Genomic DNA, 24,327 nt, shown 5'->3' on the forward strand with positions numbered 1-24,327 from the left:
CCCCCTGGGCCTGCAGGGACCCAGCCCTGTGCTTGGACCCCTGGGCACACCAACCCCTCACCCAGCCAGTGCAGGTCAGCCTTCCTGCAGCAGGAAAATAGCCAGTAGGGTGTTCCTACAGCACCCCATTCCTGCCCAGGCGGCTTATTTTGTCTGTCCCAAGGGTTTCAAAGCCTGGTGCCTCCTTGCGAGGTTTAGCTAAAGAGCTGACCCATGCATCCTGTCTGGTTACAGAGCAGCTGACCCACTGGTGCTCCCACATTCATCAGAAGCCATTTTGGGGGGTTTGTCTTTCTCTCCTGGAACAGGTGGTACTAAAATGAATCTGAGACATTGTACTAAAGTGACCAGCTTGCAGCCATCAAGGTGACAACCTGCTTAGGCACCACGATGCTTTGCCACTGCCACCATACCCTCACAGCTTGGTCCCTTCTGCTGCTGGCACCCAGAGCAAGGACATCTAGACGTTTTTCTGGCAGCTGCTTCCCAAAGCAAACCTTCCTTAGCCACCTTGCCACAGCTCAGGGTGGTAACAGCACCTGGGAGGGATCTTACCTAGCTGTTGGTGTGGAGGCAACAGCAGCTGCATTTCAGCATCGCTGCTGGAGTCATCTCACCAGCTTTGCAGCTCGCGCAGCCTGTTCCAGCAGCCTCTCCCAGCAGCCTCTCCTTAGCAGGACCCAGCTCTCCTCCACCTGTGGGAAATCCTCCTTGATTTGGAAAGCTGAGTGAGAGGGTACGTGAGTCCAAGGGTTTGTGGTTCCCCAGCCCTGCTGGGGCCTTGGAAAGGGCACCCCAGGAGCTTTCACCCCCTGAACTGGTGGGGACCATGGCCACCACATCAACGCAGGAGACAGGGCTATTTGTGCCCAGAAGGTACTATGGTAGCTGTGCCGACAGCAAGCACGTCCCTCCAATCAGCGACTGTGGCTATATTTTAATTTTAATTTGCCAGCAGGTTCTGCTTCAGAAACTGCTCTGTTCAGATCCCTTCTCTGATGCTCCCTGCCTTATTCCCCTTCACACAGAGGGACAAATCAGTGCCCTACTTTCTCCCTGGGCTGGCCTGCTTCTATGCAGAGGGAGCAGGTGCTTTTTTAAAATAAGTGCTTTTGATGGTTCCCAGGCACTGGAGAGCAGGGTTGGCCTGCTCCCTGCCTCAGATAAAGGATGGCAGCATGGGCATGTGCCTTCTGTACATTGATCACCACCTGGTTGCTCCTCTGCGCCATAGTGTTTGGGACAGCATGTGGTCACTGGTCAATGGGAGAGACAAGGCTGGAGCTCGAGCTGGGTGGAAATTTGCCTGCCCCCATACAGTTAGCTTCTAAAGATCCTCTGTGATGAGCACTTTTCTGAAAGATATTTATTATCCATCCAGTTTAGCGATGGCAAATTTCTCAACTGGATCAGCAGTGCTGCATTTAGTCTATTTTTAACTTATTTTTCAATTCTCAACATAATTCCAATGACAAGGTTTGTGTGTGTGCCCTTTATTTTACCAAAACCATCTCCTTTCTTCCCCAGGAGCTCATACAAAGGCTGCGTTCATCTCTCCCTTGTCCAGTTCTGCCTTTCTGTTGTGCTTCCTAATCACTGCATAACGCCACATCCTGGTGGAAAAACAAAAGCCATCTATTAGAAACAACGTAAGGATGAAATCTCAGTTCACTGCAGCTGTCCTTGCAGCTACTGACAGCCCTACAAGTTTGGTCTGGAAATACATTTCAGCTGGAAAATTGGCAAATTCATGAGCGCTGCAAATACCTGACGTCCTCCTCTGCAGGTAAAATGCTCTGAGGCTGGAATAATTGATGTGTGGTAAATATTTCTCTCCTGGCAGCCAAAACATGCAGCTAATGTGTATGTTTAGCAACTGCATTTCTGTTGAGTGTTTTGGCAATATACTTATGTTTACATCCCTTACTCCTCACTTCCTTCCTTTGCAGCGTAGGCACACTGTAAGCAGTGGGATAGAAACAAGCACTGCTGTCACTTAGCAACCTCTGCTGGCTTTGAGATGTTGACTTTTTTTCCTTTCTGGATTTCCCAGCACAACAAGAGATGGCTGCGTAACTCATCACACAGCTCAGGCATAAGGCTGTAGCCAGCTGGGCATGCTTTGGTCTGGTCCAGCCCAAATCCTTCTTGGAGCATCGCATCCATGTCCTGCTGGTGCTCCAGTGAGCGAGGCACTGGGAGTTGATGGGTCAGCCCTGGGTTTCATGATCTTGGGTGGAGGGATGCAGCTGGTCATGCCCAGCCATGGAGGCTCTTTGGCTCAGGGTGACTCTCTGGCCAGGCAGCTGGCAGGACAGTGACACTATGAGGCAGGCAGTGGTGGCATGCCACGCATATAATGCATATAACCTGTATGGTATAATCTCCATGGGTGTCACAGCCCAGATCCCTACTCTGCAGAAGGACTGGAAGTGGCTGGGCTCTCAGGAAGAGGGTGGGGGTGGAGGGAGGACATACTGCCTCCAGCTGAAAGTACGTCAAGCAGCTGGGAGAGATTTTTCAGTAATAAAAGCTGCAGAGAGTGAGCACTGAGGCTGATTCCCTGCAGCTGGGAAGAGCTCTGCCCTGGTGAGCCTGGCCCTGCTGGGGGTAATGCTGCTGCTGCCGCCTGGGCATGCAAGGGCTGCAGCACAGCAAGGGCTGCAACAGCCACATCCTGGAGGGTGGAAGTATCTGGGAAGTGTTTTGTCCATGAAATCTTCCCTCCAAGAAGCACTTTGCTTGCCTGGCTTTGTGACCAAGGAAGCAGGCATGCTGCCAGGCATGCAGCAAGGGACCATAGCTCTTTGCAGGATTGCTCGGGGCCGCAGGGAAACATGTCTGTGGGCTGCAATGCAGCACGGTGGCCTTTTTCTACCCTGCAACTGGATGCACTCAACTGAAGGATGCAGCTGGAGGTCACAGGGCAGGAGAGAGGCCACCATGCTGGAAGGGACAGGGATTGGGGTGTTGCTGTCCTGCAATTCATGAGTCAGCAGTGCCACAGGCTGCAGGGGAGAAGGAGAAAGCGCCTTCTCTTTACAAGGGGAAATGCTGCAGCCACTGCTTCTAATCACAGCTCTGCAGCCACTCTGGATTTCGTTCACTGGCTTTAATTCTATCTTTTGCAGCTTCAAGGTCTGAGCTCTCCTCCTGGCAGATATGCAGGCATAATGCTGACCAGCACCTTCATGCCAGCACTGCGGAGCCAGGTGCTGCTGAGGTCCTGGGAGGCTCTGTGCCCACGCCTCCTCCTGCTTTGTGCCGATCAGCTGCCTGAAAAGCTCTGCAAGACTCTGGGTTTGTATCTGAAGCAAGAAGGAGGTGAGGAAGGTCCCTGGAGAGAAGAAGATCATGCGTGAAGGAGCCTGCCTCTTCTAAATACTTCCCTGGGGGGAGGTTGCAGCCTTGTCTGTGCTCTGCTCCCCTGGGGTCCTGCCCGCTCTCCTGGCAGGGGAGCATGCCTGGCTCTTCACTGCAGGCATCTGCAAATCTCCTTTCTGGTAGTTTACATATAACCCATTTTTCATGAAGGGAATTGCACTGGTACGTGTTTATAAAACAGCCTGGGGACCTGATCCAAATGTCCTCAGTTTTAATGTCACGCTGCCTGGCTAGGAAGAAGTGTCTGTGGGTAAGTTTGTGGGCTCAAATGCTGCAGATGCTGCACCCTGAAGCCAGACTGTTTTTGCTGTATATTGTTCTGGAAGTCAGGGCAGTTCAAACCTGCTGTCCATAGGCTTGATCTGAAATGCACCGGATGCCGTGGCAGAGCTGCGGGCCCTAGGCAGGTTGTGCTGGAGCTGGTGACATCTGGAAGTGAGCAGACCACGCTGACAGAGTCGGTGGTGCTGGCGTGCCACCCTGGGCAACAGGGCACCCTTCCTGCTGCGCCAGGCAACGGTGGTCGGCAAAGGTCTTCTCTCCTTGCTGAGCCTGTCAAATGGCAAAAGTGATAAATATCATGGGCCATAACTGAGCACAGGGTAAAACCAGAGCGCGTTTAGCTGGCTAACCGGTGAGCAATGCAGCGCTCTGTTTCTGGGGATCATGCCTGATGCTCCCCAGGAAAATGGTTTCTTGCGTGGTTCCCTGATGCTGGTTTGGGTCTTTTTTTTCAGGGTTATTCATTACAAGAAGCTTTGCAATGGTCTCTGCTAGTACTAACCCTGTTTCCTTTAGTTTAGTGACTCTGAGTCTCAACAAATTCAGAAAGCCAGGCTGGGCTCCACGCAGGGGTTTGGAGCAAGCTGCCTGGAGAAGTCGGTTAGAAAAAGCAGAGACCTGAAGATATGCTCGAGTGCCCTTCCTCTCTTCACTGCTCTCTTTGAGTTGTTGGAAAAACGAGCACCCTTGTGATAACAGGGGCATGCATAATGAAAATGTTCATGCTTTTTCCAGGAGGTGGGAAATCTATACTTGGCTGCTTGTGGCTTTTTTTTGGGGGGGTGGGGGAGAGTGGATTCTTGTAAGTGATGGAGCCACAGGGGGAGTGTGGTCACTTAGCAGCTTTAACTCAGCTTCAAGAGACAAAAAACTTTGGTTTGGAAATTTCCCAGACTTGGGGGAATAACTAAAACTTTTCCTAATCATAGATGTTTTCTTATTTTTATTTTTTTTTAATTGCGGAAGCAAAGAAAGATGTAACTTAAAGACCTAATGGAAAGGAAAGTTCCCTAGGTAATCAATTTAAAGGTGTGCATAGCATTGCTCCCAGGGCATCACGCCTCTTTTAATCTTTGTTCATCTCTTGTGGAGATGCAATCCTATTGCCAGGCTGCTCTTCTACTGATCTTAATTATTTCACTGGGGCAGCACAAAGTGCTCTGGTGCTCAGACAGGGTGAATTTGGCCAAAACGCGATACTGTTCTTCCCGACTTCCAGCCTCCATAGAAACCCATGAACTGGAGGAAGGCCAGGCAGCTACTCTAGTGCCTCCTGGCATAGCCTGCTTGCTCAGGAATGGGAAAAAAAGTAATCATGCTGTTAATTGGCATAATTATGTCAATAACCCCCAGGCCCCATCTAGATAGAAATGATCGCAAGGCTTTTCCCAGAGCCTGTGATGCTGGGGAGGTGATCTAACTGCAGCGGCAAAGCCACTGCTAGAGAAGCCATCTGCGTTATGCCGATTAAAAACTTTTAAGCCAGAGCTAAAGCAAACTGTTCGTTTGTTTCCAGGATTAGAAGTCAGCCTGTCGTAGAGAGTAATTTTTTAGAATTATTGAGAGCTCTGGCCAAGAAGTTTTGATAATCCTCCAGATTGTTAGTATCTGTCAGCCTGCGGGATGTTTGCAGTTCCCTTTTGTTTTGCTTTTCACGCTGAGCGAGGCTGGTGTCTGGTTTAATACGGAGGATAACTTTTATCATTGCAGGACTCCAAAGCCTCTGTTTTGGATACTTCTGTGTTGTGACTGCTGCCAGTAATCACAGATAAATCTCATCTCTGTTGTTCGCCTGTGCTTTTAGCTCTGCCCCAGTATGCATTTTTAACTGAACCCACTGCAATGACATGGCTCAGACCTTGTTATCCCTTCCCAGCCTGTTTCTGAACCACCCACTTGATACCAGCCCTGTCGGACCCAGCTTCTCGGGCCTGCACTGACACCGTTCCGGTAAATGCGTGTCTGACCCTGGCAGCGCTTCTGCCCGTGGCTGAGCCTCGGTGCCATTTGCCAGGGCCCCTCATGCGCTGCAGGGATGGATCACGGTTCCTGCTGCTCCTTTTCCCATCGCAGGCGGGAACCAGGAAGAATTCAGCCCCTGGGACTGTTCCGAAATACCCTGCTCGGCAGATTGGGAAGTGCTGAAGCCAGCTGTCTGCCAGGTCCCATGCCGGCAAGCAGGACCCCAGCTCCCTTGTGTGCTCCTGATTTGGCCCTGTTCCCAGTTTGGTGCCAAACTCGTAGAGGAAGAGCACATGCCAACCTCCCTTGGGTGCTGGAGGATGGCACAGCCGGGCACGGCCCTGTGCTGGGGGATGCCACAGCCCCTTCTGCCACCGTAACGGGGTGGCCGGCTTGGGTCAGGGCTCTTGGTGGAGATGGACAGCATGGTGGTCTCATGGGTGGGTGCGCAGATCTGGGCAAACCGTGGTTCTTGCGCCCAAGGGTCCCGGCCCCGAGGCCGGCTTGTCCATGTGTGGATGTGTGGGGACGAGCCCACCCAGCCGCTCGAGCGGAGCGAGTGGGCAGCGGGTGAGCGGGGGCTCCAGGCTGCCGGGAGGACCCCGCGGATGCTCCCTGCAAGCTGCTTGGCCTGTGCCGGTGACCGGCAAGAGGCTCAGCCGGTGCCACCGCAGAAAGGGCAGAGGGTACCGCACCACCGGGGCTCTGCCCTGCCCACCGGCACCGGGCCGGGGGGAGGGCGTGGCCTTTCCGCGGAGACCCCGCCCCCAGGCTCGGGGGTGGGACGCATGCGCAGAGCGCCGGCGTTACCTGTCAGCGGCGGCGGGCGGAGGAGAGGAGAGGAGGCGGGGAGGGGACGGCGCGGCGCGGCGGGATGGAGGGGCTCATCCCGCTCGTCAACCGGCTGCAGGACGCCTTCGCGGCGCTGGGCCAGAGCTGCCTGCTCGACCTGCCGCAGATCGCGGTGGTGGGCGGGCAGAGCGCCGGCAAGAGCTCCGTGCTGGAGAACTGCGTCTCCAGGTGAGGCGGCGGGCACGACGCCCCCTCAGCGTCCCGTCCCCCCCTCCCCCCGCCCCGCGCGCTATTCCCGACGATTGGTTCCCTCTCCCTTCTAACGGTCGCCGCGCGCGCCCCCCCCTCCCCTGCAGCGCCGCGCCTCCCCCCGCCCCGTAGCGGCGGGGGGAGGCCGGTTGCGAGCGGGGATGTACGAGGCCGGGGGGGGGGTGGGATTTCCCGGCTCCGTGCCGACCGGGGGTGCTCGGTGTGTCCCCCACCCGGTGCCGCGGAGGTGGGGGCGAAGCGGGCCCTGACACGGCAGCGTCCTTGATGTGCGTGCTGCGGGGAAGCGGCCGCGAGTCCGGTGTGAGCGCGTTCGTGTGCTCGGCGGGGGGGGGGGGTTGGTGGTTAACGGGCGTCTGGGGAAAAATGGTGTTTAAAGCCCCAAATCCTAATTACGGTGGGAGCCCTGGGTCTGGCCGGTTAATGGTTCTCCTACCGTTGCTTACACTTCGTGCAGTCCTAAGGTGCGTATGGGTATTAGCACCTTTTCCAAAAATTACTGAAGGAAGAGGGGGGAAGCCTAATGATTCAGGTGGCCCCTTCAGCGGACAGACTGCGTCTCTGAAGATCTCCTGAGGTAAACATGAACTTCACGTGCTGTTTTCATAAAGTTCCTGCTGCGTTTGCCGCAAATAGCTTGCAGGCTCCTGGAGGGAGGTGGTGTTTTCAGAGCGTAGCTGCAATCGTTAGCCTCTGCGTATAGGATCAAAAGTACTGCTGTATTGTCAGTGACTGGGGAATTTTGGGGAAGATGCACGGAGATCTTCGTTAAAGGTAATATTAAGTGCTGTGTCTCTCCACAACCTGGCCATGTGTCAGACTGCAATAGCTCTTGATACGCAATATAAAAGTGGGCAGCAGGTAAGCAGGGGTCAGTTGTTCTTTATCTCCACTTCAGAACTTCCTGTGTTAAATGTCAGTTCTTCCTCTTCTTTCTACTTGAAGACTGTAGCTAACTACTGACGTCGACATTACTGCCAGTCTCTTGAGTTTCAAAAGCACAAGCTAGATCCTTATAATCACTATTGGCTATCAAATTATTACAGTTTTCTTTAAACAAGTCTTTAAAAAGTATTTTTGTAACCTTTTGACTTTTTGATCTGTGTGTCCACAAAGCTGTGCAAAGCAGATGTGCTGAGGAGGAAAGGCATCTTCATCTTTCTTGTCAACAAGGATATTTTGGTCCCCAGCCTTGTCTGGGGTGGCATCCACCTGCAATCGGGGCTGAGTGTGGTGGGCTGTGGGCTGATGTCTTTCTCTGGATCCAGCTGTGCTGATGGAAGAGGTTACTGCTGCCAGATGCTTGTTATTGCTCCCCTGCTAGGGGGATCTGCTCCATCTGATCCGCAGGTGGAGCTGTTCTTCCAGTGCAGTGCACTCCCACCCCTGCTGCCTGGACACGCCTCGCTAGAGCAAAAGGTGAAAATGAACAGTTTGTTCTAATCTGGCCCGTTTGGACAAGAGGCTGGAACCAGCTGCACTAGTGGGACGTAGATATTTCTAGGAAGAATTACGAAGAAAAGCTAAGGGCAATGACTTTTTTTCACCTGTGCAGTTATTCATCATGCAGCCTGTGGACACTGCAAGGGAGTGTCCTCAGAGAAGAGTGAGACTACTGCGAAGCACCAGGGTGTCTCTGTCACATGGGAGCTGGAATTTGGATTCTTTCAACCCCGTCTCAGAGTTTCACATCGTTGTTTTATTCAGAAACTTCTTGAGATACAGTATCAGCTGATCTGTAGTGCCTCCTTACTTGCAAGCTTGGAGCCTATTGCAAATGTGGCATTAAAATGCATTACTTCAGACCTATTCCATGAGACTTAAGCAACTGTTTTATTTGTGCCTTTTCTCCAGACTGAGTGAGTATGTGTAGTCAGCAGATACGTACTTGCTAAGCTGTGAGAACTTGATTGTGAACCCTCGGAACCAGATTAATAAATATCCAGGAGATCGGAAGAGCATTGTGCTTGTCAGATCAGCAGGCAAAATGGTCTATGGCTCTTTTTAGTAAGCCATTGGACATTCCCGTTTTTACAGGATAATGAAGCTGCTCTCTGCAAATAAGAGGTTTATTACATACGCATCTGTCTTAATATGGCTTATAGAGGTAGCTCATTTCTTTTTGTTAGTGGCACATTCATGATGTGTGTGATTAACCACAGGGCGAATATTAACTAATAGTAAACCAGCTTTGAAATTCACATAAAAATAAAATAGTTCCAGCATTGCTCTGAAGTTTGAGCGTTAATGCTCGTGGTTTCTTGTTTGGGTTTTTTTGGCTTTGTGTTTTTGTGGTTTTTGTTTGTTTGTTTGTTTTGCGTTTTTGTTGTTGTGTTGGATTTTTATCTGCCACTTGAATCATCGTCATTAGATTTTGATTTGTAGATTTTGAACTCTTAGCCTTCAGAGAGACATTCAAGATCTCCTCTCTTCAGGAGCAACTGTAATTCGTAAGAGGAAGGCATGCTATACTCCCTGTGGAGGGCAGGGTCTTGCTACAAACTTGCTGTTGGTTGATAACCTGAGTATTTGTTAGTGGAGCTCTAGTGAAGTTAGTAAGGTTCTTCTTAACTCTAGGTTCAGATTGGTGTTCTCTGCTGCCTGTAGTCTCTAGACCATTGTGCCCATTTCAGTCCTTCACAGGGTCTTTGCTTGTGTGAGGATGACTTTCCCACACACACTTGGACAGAGGAAAGCTAATTTCTAGCTTGCAGGTGGTATCAGAGTTGGAGCTTCCTTATGGAGCCTAACTACATTGTAGGTTGGAACAAGGCTGGAGTGGGGCAGTGTCAAATCTCTCAATTTAGCCATTATTGTTACTATTTGGTATTTGGAGAGTTTGCTCTTCACTTACTGCTTTTCTGTGTGTAAGGAGACTGCTTCTTCTGGTAGTCAATGACTGTGTTTGAAGGGTTTCCTCTCAGGACTCTGGTTATATTTAGATGGAAACAGAGATTCCAGAGAGCATGTCAGAACAACAGTCATTTCCATTTATGGGTTAGACCTTCATGTGTTCCTAACTGGAGCTCATGGCACTTGTTTGAGGAAATGGTATTGTCTGAAGAACAAATGTTCTTCTTACCTGCTTCTCTTTGTAACAGAAGTAGGCGTGCCCTTAAAATACTGAGCCAGTGTTTGAAGCAAAGGATCTAGTGCAGTATTCTGGTAGAAGTTGGTGGGAGAGAGATGCAAAAGCACAAAGGGGAGGCAAACATCTAATACCAAGAGATTGCCAGTGGGAGATAGGTATTTTGCCTCATCTTAGTCCTTTGCTACAGATGAGTACAGGACCATCAACTTAAATGTTGTTTGTGCTTTTTAAACATCTTGCTTTTGATAGTAATAGGGTTACTTAAAAGAAAACTGATGGCAGGAAGCAATCCCTGGAAACTGTATTTGGAGAGAAAACATTTTCTATTATTTCATATATCCAAATGGGCTTTTGAGATAACTAGCTTGCCATCTGTGCTTTTAACTTGTTAGGGCTTCTTTCTCCAGATTTGAATCAGAACCTTGTCTTAGTCTTACAAATAGCAAGAAATTAATAATTAGATTTCAAAGCTGAAAGCTCTGTAGTTCCTTCCCTGCTTAATATAATATAAACTGCATGTGGCCAAATAATTGTTTTATAAAAGATGTGAACTCTTGATTGTAAGCCTGTCAGTCATAATCAAACAAGTACTTTCGTTTTAAGAGCCTGAGGTCTGGTTTTGTAATACAGCTTTACAGCTTTTTGATCTGAGATGCTTTTCATAATCTTAGAGCCACTGCATGTTGTATAGCTATTTATTATAAAATATGTACTAATTTGTTGTTGGTTTTTTTTTTTTTTTTTAAATTATGGTTCCTTGTGTGTTCAGCTCATTCTTTTTTGCTTGAGATGGTGGTTGTGAAAAGGCTGTGTTCAGTCATTAGGGGAAGAGAAAGGACTTTAAATTTGGCTGTTGAAGCACAGAATTTCTCCAAAGAAAGTAGATGCTTACTTAGATTGCGTGCTTCCTGTGGGAGTTATAGTTAAAATTGTTGCAGATATTTTATTCTTTTAGTTACTGGTCATTGACAGAAAAACTTTCTTACAGAAAATTCTCCTCTTCTGTGAAACAGGCATGAAAAACCTAAGCAGTTGGAGATACAAACTGAAATGTGGTGCTGGGGATTTTTTTTTTTAATCTTAAGAATCTTCTGGAAATGAGAGTCAGCCACTCCTTTTCCTGACTAATTAAGCCATTGTACAGCTGTATTGAACATATTGGTCTAGTTATCAAAATACTCTGGTGCACTGAAAGCAAGAATTGTTTCTGGGTACTCCATTAAATAGAAACAGCAGCAAATGAGACAGCAGCTCATCTAGGTTTCTTCCCCAAGTACATTTTTACATTTAGAGGTTGCAGAACAAACTTGGCTATTTAGATGGGATATAGATGGCCTAGTTTTGTCCTTAAATGTAACTCTGTTGTGGAATTTAAGTTCATTTTTATGTCAAGTCTTGAGAATTAAGATATGCAAAGTAAAGCAAATGTGTAGTTAAGAACAGACATGCAAACAAATACGCTGATTTCAACACACCACCACCCCCAGCACACCCCCCCCCCCCCCCCCCCCCCCCGTGAAGTAAAAGTTTTCCTCTAAAACTACTTTGAGGATCTGTGTCTCTTATTTCTGGCATTTAAATTTTACCAATTAAAAGCTGCTTCTATTTTTAAGAAAAGCATACTCTGTAATAGGGACCCCTAGCCTATATTTTGGCATTTAAGTTCAGTATATCAAGCAGTTTATAGAGATGCTAAATCAGTAAGTAACACTTAACACTTTTGTAAAGTGTACCTGCAAGAATACATATATAAGTGCTCTTAATTTAACTTCGACATACTATGTATGATTAGCGTATTGTAGTGGTTTAGTGAACACAAGCTTAATATTTGAAGTCTGAGACCTAGACTTCAGAAAAACCTCAAAACCCTGCAAAAAACCCAACCCTCAAAAACCCCTGGTCTTGTCTTGAGTGCCTTCTGAGAAATTGATGCTACAAATTCAGTGGCAGTTTGTTACTGGAAGTTCAATCCATTGAGGTACTGAAGGTGACTGCACACCTCTGATCATTTTTAAAGGTGAATAGTCATCTAGTAAGAGGTTTGTGTGGGTTTTTTCTTTTTTCAGACTATAGGTATCCACTTAACTTTATCAAAACTTTCTTGATTCCTAATACAGAGACAATTCTAAAAATTCAACAGTGTCTGACTCTCTAGGCTCTTCATAATCTTATAAATCCCGAAACTCGCTGCCTTCAGGAAGGAGCCCACACTTGGGATTTTGTAGTGTCAAAATCAACAAATAGCAAGCACCTTTGTTGTCTTGCTGTTTCTTGATGGGCATTGCTCCTTCTTGTGTTTCAAGCTTATGTTATTTGTCTTTGTAGATGAGAGAGAAAACAAGGCTTTCCAGTTTAGATAAATAGATGTTAAAATTATTATTGTTTGGACATTCACCTGTAAACACAGGGAGTGATGCTGCTATGGATTGCAGTGGAGAAGTAGAAGCAAGGGCACCGTTCTCTTCTCTGCCACTGATTTACTGTATGACCTCAAACTGGTTTTAAACATTACCTGCATCTGTATCCACATGTATATGCCTTGAGTCTTTACTCTGTCTTAACTGTATGTAGGATTTAGATTTTTATTCCTTTATTTTTAAGTTGCTTCTATTTCAAAAGGAAGTTTAGCATATAATCTTAAAATCGGTGTGGGATAACTGTGATTGTAGTCTAAAACTTTCTGTTTATGCATTTCTTTGCTTTGTGCAATGGTTGCTTTAGATATCTATATGGTACCACACCTGAGTATTAGATTCTGCTTTGACCAGCTGAGATGTAGCAGCATTTCTGCTTCCCCAAAACGGACCCATGCTGGTGCTTAGTTTGTACCCCTAACAGCTTAGTCGTTGAGAGAGATTGTGTTTGTGGTTCACTATCCAACAGTTGATCAGTGAGTAAACTGATGGTATTCATGGGTTTCTTAATGCCTAGATTGCAGGCACACAGGGGAAGAAGCCATTTTTGCTTTTTCTGTGTTTTTTGGGGGGGGGGGGGCGGTTGGTGTTTGGTCTTTTGTTTGTTTTTTTTTGTTGGTTGGTTGGGGTTTTGTGTGTGGTTTGTTTTGTTTGTTTAAACAGTGCATTTCAAAATAAGGCCTTCTAGTAAATAGAAGCCCATGAACTCCCCTTGTTTGCTATGCTCGTGTGTAATGAGTTACTGGGAATCCTTTTAATGCTGTGTGTCTGCAGTGTAAAGCCTGTAGTGTAAATATGCTGAGAACAGGAAATGAGCATTATTTAACTGTGACCTTGCATCTTTTTCTTCAGCAAGTTGCATTGAGATGAACAAGGCAGCATTATTGAACTAGAGAGGAGCAAAATCCCATTTAACTGCATGCTGGGCTTTGATGTACTGCCAAGTACTGTTGTCTGTGATAGCCTCTGGGATGCAAAGGAGACTGTAGCTGTAGATAAGAGAGGTTTTCAAAGTGTCTAGCGATAATGTCAGCTTTTATAATTTGTATGTGGAAGTTATGCTTTTAATTCAATATCTAGTGTAGTATTTCTGCATGCTAGTTCCCATGCGAAATCACCAAGATTTCGTTGTTCTGATATGGAGATTTACTATTTGCTGTAATACAGCTAGGTTCCCACTCTCATAGATGATATAATCAAAGCTAGATTAATCTTAAGCACTCAGTACTTTGTTTACTATGTACAGTGCAACTGCGTAAAAATGTACACGTGTATTCAGTGCTTAGCTATAGAGGATGCTCTAAAATGGTCTGTGTGTAACTCACCTGCAGAGAATAGGCAGGGCTCTGCGTAGCAAGCACGAGAACCACTGTAAGGTGTCTCAAGCCTCTGCTGCACGACAGTGGATGAAATGGGCTATGTTCCAGATCTGTTCAGCAGCCAAGCTGGAAGCTGCAGAAGAAATTTTAGCATAATCCATCAGAGGCAGTATTGTGCCCTTGCGTGCTCACCTCTTAGTTTGTTCAGGTGCTAAACAAATGTTGACAGAAGATCCCCAATCTGCATCAAATCTAGGAAATAGGCTGGAGAGCCTTAGGAGTCTGGGCTGAGACCTCCAGCATTATGACTTTGTTAGTGTTCTGGCAAGTAGCAGCACAAAACACTGTTTTGGTCAGACTTTTAGTATAAAATTTTCTTGTGGTAATGATTCAGCTTCTGGTGAGCAGAGAGATGGGAGATCATGGCTGATATTAAATTTCAATATTTAGCTGAACAGACTTTAGGTTGTTGTGGACAATATATTCATTTGCACATACTATAGGCTCAAAGCAGGATAAATTGGCAGGTAAAAAAGGATAAAATGGCTAGAGAAGTTGTTTGAAAGACTTGGATAATTTGTTTTGGAAGCACTCCCTTTCCCCCCTTCCTTCTGTAGTTGTCCTTCTGTCTATAAATTCAGGCTGCCTTTATACTGCAGTTTCCATTATGTATACATTCTGGAGGGAGTAGAAGAATTGAATCCAGTTACATTCCAGCTCTGCAAAATAATTTGAAATGGTTTGTGTTGTATCAAGAAAGGTAATTGTACATTTTGACACCTTGTCCACCACAAAAGAGATAAATGTATTTTCATAATGCTTCTGAAGAGGCAAAGTTTTTTTAGACTTGACTAGAATGAGGCATAGCTGATTGTATGCTATACCACTGTTTAAAAAGTCTGTATTGATGGATCTGAGTTCAGGACATTGTGATTTGGGAAGAAGGGCAGGAGCTTATTTTGGCTGGGTTTTTGATGACAGCACTGAAATTTGCAATATCTAAAAGTTTTGTCATGACAAAGTATCCAGAGGTGAATTATTTGCTAAATGCAAGGAATTACTTAGTAGTTAGCTTCGTGTAGCTGATATGCCTGCAGTGTTGGGGACATGCTGTTTTCTTTCTGATCCTTGCAATCAGATTTTTTTTCCTGTTTATATATTATAAAGGAAAATGTTTTACTCAAATCTCTTCTAAAGAAAAATTGTTCATAGTATTTGGCAGCTGTAAGTGATAAAAAAGCCAACTTCTATTTAGAGCACTGACAACAATTTGAAGTGAATAAAGTATTTTTGTTGTTCATTTCTTGTATTGAGATACAAAATCTTGCTGCATTAGTATTCATCCTGAGAATGGATGGGCTTTTATGCACCAACATCCTATGCAAATTAGTCCTTTCCTGAGACCAAACATATCTGATTAGGGAGAATACAGTTGTCCTGCAAAGCCTGCTTTATTCTTTTCAAGACAAAAATTCTGAGAATTGTTGGGGTTTTTTTTTGTGTTTTGTAGTTTCTTCCCCTCCCACCCCCAGCTTGGAATTGATGGAGACTACCATTGGGCAGGAAATAGCAGAAGCTTTTGTAAAATCTTAAAAGAGAAAGAGGAAAAAGGGCATTTTCACAAATAGAATTAGGATGATGCAGCGAAGTTTTGGATGCCTGCCAGGGAGGACAGATGCATCGTGCATACAGTGGCTTGCCGACGAGATTGCACATTGGCAGCTTCCCGATCTGTTAATACAGCAAGCCTACAGCCTGAGCATAATCACTGCAAACAGAGCACTGTTCATCTTACCACTTTTGTGGTTTTTCCTGGCAAATTTTCACAGCTGTGTATGGCAAGTTTTCAGGCCTATAAACATTATTGAGACTTTAAAACTTTTTATCACGTAAAAGTTTGGGTTTTTTTTAATACTAAGAAGTACATTTTCTTTCCTTGCCTCAGTGAGCAGGCTTGCCTTTTTCTGTGCAGAAATGCACTGTGAGGTACTCACTGCTGTCGAAATACGACATTAGATCTGGGGTACTAATAATGGTCTGTGCCTTCTTAGACTTCTGTTCAAATGTCCCCTACTTTGGAGAACCTGTTGACTCCAGTCATGTTTAATGGAAGACTTCACCACTGGGACTAGAGTAATTTTTTGGCACCGATTTTCTCACAGCCCTATAATGTGTATTTTAATGGGGGAGACGGAGTACTTTCTGGCTGCTTGTTGAGCAGAAATGTTTCTGCTACTTAAAGAAAGCATCTTCCAGATACGAGAGAAGTATAATGACAGTGGTTTTTAAGCCTGTTCTGTCTCCAGCCTTCTGCATGAAGAGGAAATCTCAAGCTTGGCTTTCTTGCCTTAGTGGTGCCTAAGCATTGTCTCTGAACTTAGTTGTTATGGAGGTGCTCAGCTTGTATGACTGAAATCTCTTGTTGTCTTATTTGAAGTTCTTAAAGGGCTTTGCAAAGATACCTTATTTTTCATCTTTAGAGTCAAGGCTTACCATGTTCCCATGGTTAGGTCTGTTTGGGTGGATTTTTTCTACCATTCCCCTGTGGATTTTTGTATAGTTGGTTTCAACTCCATAAAGGAGTTGGGGAAGGGAGACCAAAGAGACATTTTAGGCTGCTATGTTGTAGTGCTGTGTAAGAATGTCAAGATTTTTTTTTTTTTTAATTTATTATTCTTTATTCAACTTGTGTGCTTACCTGAAAGTGATGGATAGGATAACTGGGGGGGTCCCTGCTTTGGCTGTTCAGTTCCGGTAGTTCAGCAATGGTGACAAAGGACACTGCTGGGTTGGAAAATGTCTTTTCAAAGAAACCAAGTTTACCCACTCTGCTTGAAAGGAAGAGATAGTTAACAGCCCTAGGGTGTCTGGAAACTCAGTTTCTCACCCCTAAAGACATGCCCAAACTGCATGGGCTGCAATGTGTAGTTACTACTCCTGTTTTGATTCAGCAGAGTAATTAAAATGATCTCTCAGTTGAAGGAAGATTTACCGTGAAGGAATGTTACTGCAAACTGAGACCAAACTTCATTGGAGAACTTGACCTAAAGTGTCATGATAAGGATGCTAGCATTTATGCTGTGTGGTTTACAAGAAAACCCTGGAAAGACTGGTATTGAGCTTTAGGAGCTAATATATCTGAGATCACTAAAATCCACAGCCTCTTAATGCATTTAGCTTGCCTAGTAGGCCTAATTAAGATAGGTATCATTGGTCTTCAATAAAGAAGATTAATTAGTTTGCACATCTTCATGCAAGTCCCATTATGTTAGGCTGAGATTTTTCAGCCATTGAACAAAGCTGTGGGAGACTCTTGATTGACAGACATTGTGCCAAAACAAAAAGCATTTACTCTTCTGTAACTAATGGAAGTAGGTGAGGGATTAAGTGGTGACTGATAATAAGAATTGGTCTCTGTACTTTGAGCTAATGAAGAAAAGCATATATAGCCAAATATCAGTGTGATGTAGAAAGTGATGTATACTACTGTATTACTGAAAAAAAAAAAAAGATGATACATGGTTGAGAACATCAAAGTGCAACAGAAGTAATGTATTAAAGCTTTTGTGACTTCTTGAAAATGTGTCCCAGGGTTATCTTTGTACTGTCATTTGGAGGGTAGAGGAATTGTGCTTCCAAAGCCACTAAGGAAGAATGAATACAGTGATGTCTAGTGTCAGTGATGACAAACCTCCTCTTAGAAAGTACTTCACTCAACATTATGAATTTAATTCCTAAGAAAGTCTCTGCAAAGTACAGTTCCCGTCGCTTGGACGTACCTTGCTTTGTAATGAACAAAAATGCGTGAAGGATCTACTGCAGGGTCTTCTGTGGTGTTGGTGAGCACAGGAGCAAAAGCAAGCAAGATAGGAAGAACATGTCTACCAAAATAGGTCTTCAGATATGTATTTTTAGCATTAAGAGTTCTTTAGTTATAAATTAACTGCTTTTGGTTTATGGGTTTTAGAAAGTGAACCTGAGGAAAGAAGTTAGAAATTATTAATGTCTCTCTTCTGTAGGCTTACACTGGACCATGCTTCTCCCTGTTTTGTTCTTTTGTAGCAGTTTGAGGTTAAATATGATAAATGCAAGAGAAATGAAAGCCTTTTGTAGTACATTTGCCACAGAACTGGGAGATGCTTGGCTGCATAGATGTGTGTAGGTGTTCACTGTGAAACTGTGTTCTTTTGCACAAGATATGGCCATTCAGCAGTTAGTATGAGCCACAAAGACTACAAGTGCTCCTAGTGTGCCAGGCTGGAGTTGTACAAAACAATAAACACTGTGTTGGAAAAAGGCCCAGGAAAACTGTTGACTTTGGGTATAATTGCTTCCTATTGCAATTGAAGCTGCGTTGCAGTCCTTGGCAGATCTTGGGAATAAAGGCCTGTGTGGAATGCTACTTGTTCATATTAGCTGCTCTTGGAACATGGCCTTTCTGCATTTGGGGGAGGGTTAGGCTCTTGGGATGGTCTTTGGGTTAGTTGAAAAACTTTTATAAGTAATATTACCAAAGCTGTTTGGCAAAATGAATTAGGTTTAGATGGGTCATTTGTGCTCTTCTGTAAGAGAATTATGGCTCTTGTCCTGCGCCCTTTCTCAGGACAAAGTTTATACCCCTTGTGAAAAATGCAGAGGCTTTTTCTTTGGAGGGACTTATAATTTTTTTTTTTTGACAATTCATCACTATCAGTTTTACTTGTTCCTAGCTCTTAATTAATGCAGTTACTATGTAATTATTGACATTTTCTTCCATTATTTGATTTCCTGGATTCCTCCTATGGTTTGTTTGAATTCATTATATTGGTATTAATGTGAATTAATCACCATTTATCCTATATAATACTGACCATGTAACTGATCAAAGTGCAGAACATTTCTCGTATCATACGGGCAAAGTAAAGCAGATTTAAGTTACTCTTTTGAAACCATGATTAAGAGTTAAGTGATGGTGCATTATTGCTCCTCCCACAAACTGGGGATGCTTCTGTTTTGTCTCTCTCTTCTTCTTTCTTTTTTTTTTAAACATAATAAATACTGATAGTGTGATAGAGAGCTCCTGAATGAAAACTCTTCCCCTACCTGGAAATTCCCTTGGAACGCATCATGTTTATATTTTGTTTGTTTGATATGTGTTCTTTTCTTTGTCAGCTATAGCCCTGCATTATAATGAGACAACCTCACTGAAGGAGACCCTGTCTAGTTTGCTTTTCAGCATTTCACTATGGTTTCTGCCCTTTCTGAAATTTGAAAGGGTGTTCCGATCTCTTCCATGGGACTCTTCCCATTAATGAGTTGTCTAATTACTTTTTCAGCTTGTTTGCTTTCTGACCATCAGTCAGAGAGGGTGGTATGACAAAGGAAGGACAACATGCAGAGACATGAATGTCCTTTTCTTCCTTTTTTTTTTTCTCTTTACTACTGTAGCAAAGATCAGACCCCTAACTGTCTTGTTGTTTTAAACTGCTAAGGTGTTGGTATGGCCACTGGTAACTTGTTTCACCATCCTGTGACATCAGTTTTTGAGACCTGGGTTTTAGCAAGTCAAATTCAAACTAGTATCTGTTACCTTTACACATTAAACAAATGTTTTAGTAGATATATTTGTCCAGATCTCTGATACTGAAAGTGAGCACTGTTAGAGACTGAAGACAGTACGGTTTATGTTGTGCAGTAAGACATGAGTAATTTTATAGCTTTTAGGGTAAAAATTATTTGGCCCTGAAAATATTTTGCTCTTGAAAATATTTAATGATATTCTAGCAGATGAGTGCATTTTAAGATTGAAGAGTTACTGAAATAATGTTCTAAAATACCTGGCTGCTTGCATCTTGCTTGCATTTGATATATTCGGTACTGGCTAGGCAACACTGGACAGGCTTTGCTGCTGGTCTCCAAACTGTCATGTCACAGCAGCTTTGCTGCTGAGCCAGTATAGCTGTGGTCAGTGGTGTACCTTTTGCTGAAAATGCTCTGAGAATAAAGATGTAAAAATAGTTTGGTTCTTAATGTAGGATGCATGTCTTTTAAAGGAGCATATGTTTCATTCCCAGCTTTATTCTTGCACAGTGTGTTTTATTCTGGTTTCCTGCACCATGTTATTGTTAAGTGGTATTGCAGTTGTGCACACAGGTACTCTCACAAGCTCACTCCCCCCACTATGAAGACAGCCTTTTCTCTCCCTTGTCGGTGTCTTTGTGCACAAATTCTCAGGCATGTCCTTTTTTCTAGATGGATTTCTTTGCAGCTGCTTCAATTCTGATGTGATTTTTTCCTCCAGCTCTCACTAAACATATCTGTACGTACTGACCAGAAGTTTTGGAAGAGCAACTATCTCAGGCCTGTCCTTTAAAGAAGAATGTTAAGTGTGCCACCAGGACATTCTTTTGGTCAGAAGGAACCTTTGCAACTTGTCTATGTTCAGTCCTATCATATTTCTTGCTGCTGAAGCTTTTTTCTCTTTTTTTTTTTTTTTTCTTCTTTGAGAAACATTTTATTTATAATGTGGTACTGTGTCGCTTTTCCTTAAAAAAGTGCAAGTTATGTCTCAGATTTGACTTACACTTCTGTGTGTGTTTAAAGATCTGCCTTTTTCTAGAAGTAGAGTTTGGGTATTTATTTGTAACATCTGATTTGGGCTGCGCAGAGAAAGTGCACAGATGCCATTGCCTTGTGGCTGAAGCCGAAATTTCAAATGCTTAAAAAAAAAATTAAAAAATCCCTGTCTCTGCGAGGGCAGATTTATTAGAGGTCGATGTTTCTTTCATAGGAGTAAAATACACATTTGGCTGTTAATGGGGAGAAGTTTTTTCCTGAACTCTCCCCATTAACACCTTTTTATCGTTATTCTTTCTGGTTTTTTTTCCTCTTCAAACTGCACATCTGAAGCAGTAGCTCTATGTCCTGCTGCTGCACGCTGTTTAGCTGGTTATGTGATCAACACAGGTTGCCCTCTCACCCAGCAGGAGCCTCTCTCTGCTGATGCTTGCTTGAACAGACGATGAGGTTTTCGACAATTGTTCAATTTGTTAGAGAACGTTATCAAATGCTATCTATTTTGGACATGTTAAGAGAATGTTCTGAAGGAAAATTGTTGTCGTACATTTCTTTCTAATTTTGCTGTTGAGGGAAGGTCAGTGTTGTATAACTAGGAGTTGGATTAATGTGGTGTTCTTTATCTCTGAATGTGCTTAGTCTGGATCAGAAAATCAATAAGCCTTTTCAGCCTTTGACTCCCTGGAGAAGGATTTTACTGCCTCATGTGGTGCTGTAGAGAACCCTAGTTTGTTTTGTGTGATGTTTGTTTTGAATGGCAATTGCTTTTAGCTTCTTAATGGAAAAAAATATTATTTTTTTAAATAACATCTGAAATGTTTGAAAATCAGAGTATGAAACTGTCATCTCAGTAGGCGTTTTCTACGTTCTGGGCTACTGTCATTTCAGTGCATACAGAGAAATGAGTATGTTTCTATTAAAATTTTCTCCTCCTTCCCACGAGAAGATATCACTAGATGGCACTCACTGAGACATAGGTTTCTCTCCATTGGTAGGTGCTGAATCTGTCATAGACCTTTTGAAGGGTTTTAGCGTCTCTTTCAGCTAGTTCTTGTATCCTTTTGCTGTCTCAAGTGTTGTAAAACATTGCAGCAGATATAAATCAGTTTGCATGATGTTTTTGCGTTCTCTTTGTTTTAGAGATTACTTAAATTCCTAATTAATTGTACTTTTGCCTGTAGATCTGTATTTGAGTATAGAAGTTAATGAGCAGGCTTCTGTTAGCACAGCCTCTCCTTTTATGGTGTACTTTAGCTTGCAGAGTAACCAATCACACTGTAAGCACACATTAACAGGTATTGAGAAAGTGAGACTTTTATTTTATCTAGAAATTAACATTGTTTCATTCAAAATGCTGGGGAGTTCTAAAATGGTGGGGCATAGCTGACAGCCAGTCTTGTTCCTCAGAGCCTTAGAGCTGCTTGCTTATGTGATTTTTATTATTTATTTATTTTATGTCTAGCTGTTAGGTTGGGAAGGAAATCTTCAGAGCTTGTATCATGCATAGAGTTGCCTTATTTCTCTTCTACAGGCTGCCAAAGCTTAGTTACCTTGTTGGCACTTGTGGAAAGAGGTTCACTGTTGTTGCATTCCTGAGCCTGTCTTGACCTGGGACTCTTCAGGCCTGATACGCTCTGATTTGCACAAGTAATATCCTGAAATTTGATGAAATAGTTGTGTGTTTTATTTTTCATAGATGTACCCTTTAAGCTTGTTTTAAACCTTGTAGGTTTGTGTGCTGCCTTAAAGGAACTGATAAAATCAGGCATCCGTTAAGTAGCACAAGGAAGGTCAGTATGAAGATAGGCAATGATTGTAGGTAAGATGTGGTTTCTCAAGTGGCTTGAGCAGACCCATCTAAGCTGTTCTGTCTAAAGGGCTGGCAGGGCTGTATCTTTCTTCCTTTGACTCTTTTGTCCTTCTCCCCACCCCTCCCGAACACGCTGCACATTCCTGCCTCACCCTTTGTATTGGTGCACATGTGACAACACGGTCACCCAGATCAGCTCTGCAATTTGGCTGAAAATTCATGCACTAACCATTTGCTGCATTGCTTTTCACTTGAGCCAGAGAGGTGAGTTAGCAATGCTGCTAAGGCAGGCAAAAAGGTGATTCAGTATCCCTGCGAAGGCAGGAAGAAGGAGGGGATTTTGATGAGTTTAAGCTGATCGTGAAACTGTGTGTTTGTTTACCTGTGAATTTTATTCCTCTGAAGATGCTTATTTGAAGGGAGCACTCTTCAAAGCCCCTTACTGAACCTTATCTCAAGGTTTATAAGAGTTTAAATAGGTATGGCAACTGGGAAGACACTGGGAAAAAAAGTTTATTTTGCTTTGGGTTCTGAACGTTGGTTTTGCAACTAACAATTAGTGTTGCCAAAATCTGGAATAAAACTCCTTAACAGCAATGAGAAGTTAAGAAGCAGGCACTCCTTAACTGCAGTGCTGGGCACGTGGGGGATCACTCCACCTATCGTGTGCACCTGTCTGGTCTAACTGTGCAGGTTAAATACACACCTGTTATACATATTCACTAAATTTCTGAAAAATATTATACATAATCATTAACTTCCAGATAAATCATTAGCATATGTAAATGTCTCTTCACACAGGTGCGGTGAAGGTCTCTGGTGGTCTTCAGAAGCCCTCTGGTGGTCTTCCATAGTCTTCCTCACTTGTCCACTTCTTGACCTCTCTTAGGGGATTCTGCGCAGTACAATTCTCACCATCATCTATATTAATTTACATAAAAATGCATACAATGTCTGTTCTTAAATGTAACCTTTCTAATAATTGGTCCTTCAGTCACACCATCTTATTAATATTCTTATGTTAAAACAATCATTGGTTAATCTCACTTAACTCTACTGATTTGGAATCCTCGATAATTAGATCGAGGTGGGAAGGGTAAAGGGTTTCCAAGCAGCAAACTGGTGTCCAGAATGGTTTCCTTAGTTTCCTAAAACAAAACACTACAAATCAACAAATCTTTGTCAAAGTTTCTGTGGTTAACTGATTTTAGACAATAATTGAATTCTTACGGTTACACATAGTACGTTTTCTAAAGTTCCTAAATTCCTATGACTACATTTCAAACTTAACACTCCTATACCTATGCTTCATAATTTTCTACTTAATCAAACCAAACTCTTTTATGTGATTAAATTTTGATTTCTTTACCAGAATATTTGCAACATTGGTTCAAAGTTTTTCTAGGGTTTCAGTTGGCATAGGGATCCCTCTGTCCTTGGATGCATGGAAAGAATCATGGGGGTGCATAATGATACAACAGAGTTGCTGTCTTTGCCTCATTGCTTGCTTTCTGGTCCAAGGATGCTCCTTCCTGCTGTCCTAGAGTAGTTGCAGGGTTCAGCTTTTATTTAAAAATTTCTGGGCAGATGTGTTGCTGTAAAAGTTATTTGAGGATTTGAACTGGAAGAAGTGTGTGAAAGAGGAGGTGCAGAGTGCTTGTTGTCCCACAAATGGGGTTCGTTTACCCAGTGTGCAAGCCAATAACACACAGAGTTGAGGTATTTTCAAATTAATTTAATTGATGCGCATGAATGGGTGCCTGTCTCAAGACAGCGCACCTTTGTCTCAAAAATTCCCACATTTATATGCTTAAGTAATACATATTCATTATTATTTCTCATAATGATTGGTTATTTCTTCTTTGCCTTTCATGTAAATTAGCGCACAGACTCTGCCTTCTTTCATTGTCTTCTTTTGAGTAGGTAGTATCATGTGAGTAGCTGGTCAATGAGTCGGTGGTCGCAATCTGCCCCTGTAGGAATTACCTTTTACCTACTTCTTACTCTGTCTTGGCAGTTCCAAGCAGTTCTTCAAGGTTTATTGACCAGACCACAGTCCATTACCTTTTCTGACATAAACATAAAGCCCCGTTGTCTAATAGTTAGTTCCTAAACCCTAAATCATGTCTAGTTATTGTTTCCCTATTTTTAAATATTAACTGATGGGGGCTGTACAGAGGACTTTAGCAGTTCCCTGGTTATTTCAATCATATTATACATATTAATTGATAACATGCTGGCAATTTGGTTTGGCCAGAGCTTTGATGTGGTGAGTGAGAGTGTGTGTGCTCATATGCCCAAATCCTCTTCAAATCAAGTATAGGGTGAGGACACATATTTAGAGAGCCCAACAAATGTGGGCATAGCTTCAGGTACTCTTACTATGCAAGGTGAGTTTTGAAATGTTATATGTGGTGGTCATGAAGAAAGAGAATTGGTAATGCCTTCGAG

At 43.7% G+C, this 24,327-nt stretch overlaps 1 protein-coding gene across 2 annotated transcripts in view; it reads left to right on the forward strand.

The window, feature by feature from the left end:
* The first annotated feature begins 6,436 nt into the window (after positions 1-6,436).
* Positions 6,437-24,327, forward strand: part of DNM3 (dynamin 3) — a 186,905-nt gene continuing 169,014 nt past the window's right edge. For both annotated transcript variants that reach the window (XM_049809312.1, XM_049809311.1), the window contains exon 1: positions 6,437-6,648. In XM_049809312.1, the coding sequence (XP_049665269.1) occupies positions 6,503-6,648 (146 nt within the window). In that variant the 5' untranslated portion in view covers positions 6,437-6,502. The remainder of the gene's footprint in view (positions 6,649-24,327) is intronic.

Source organism: Accipiter gentilis, chromosome 8, assembly GCF_929443795.1.
Source record: "Accipiter gentilis chromosome 8, bAccGen1.1, whole genome shotgun sequence".
NCBI classification, from domain to species: domain Eukaryota; kingdom Metazoa; phylum Chordata; class Aves; order Accipitriformes; family Accipitridae; genus Astur; species Astur gentilis.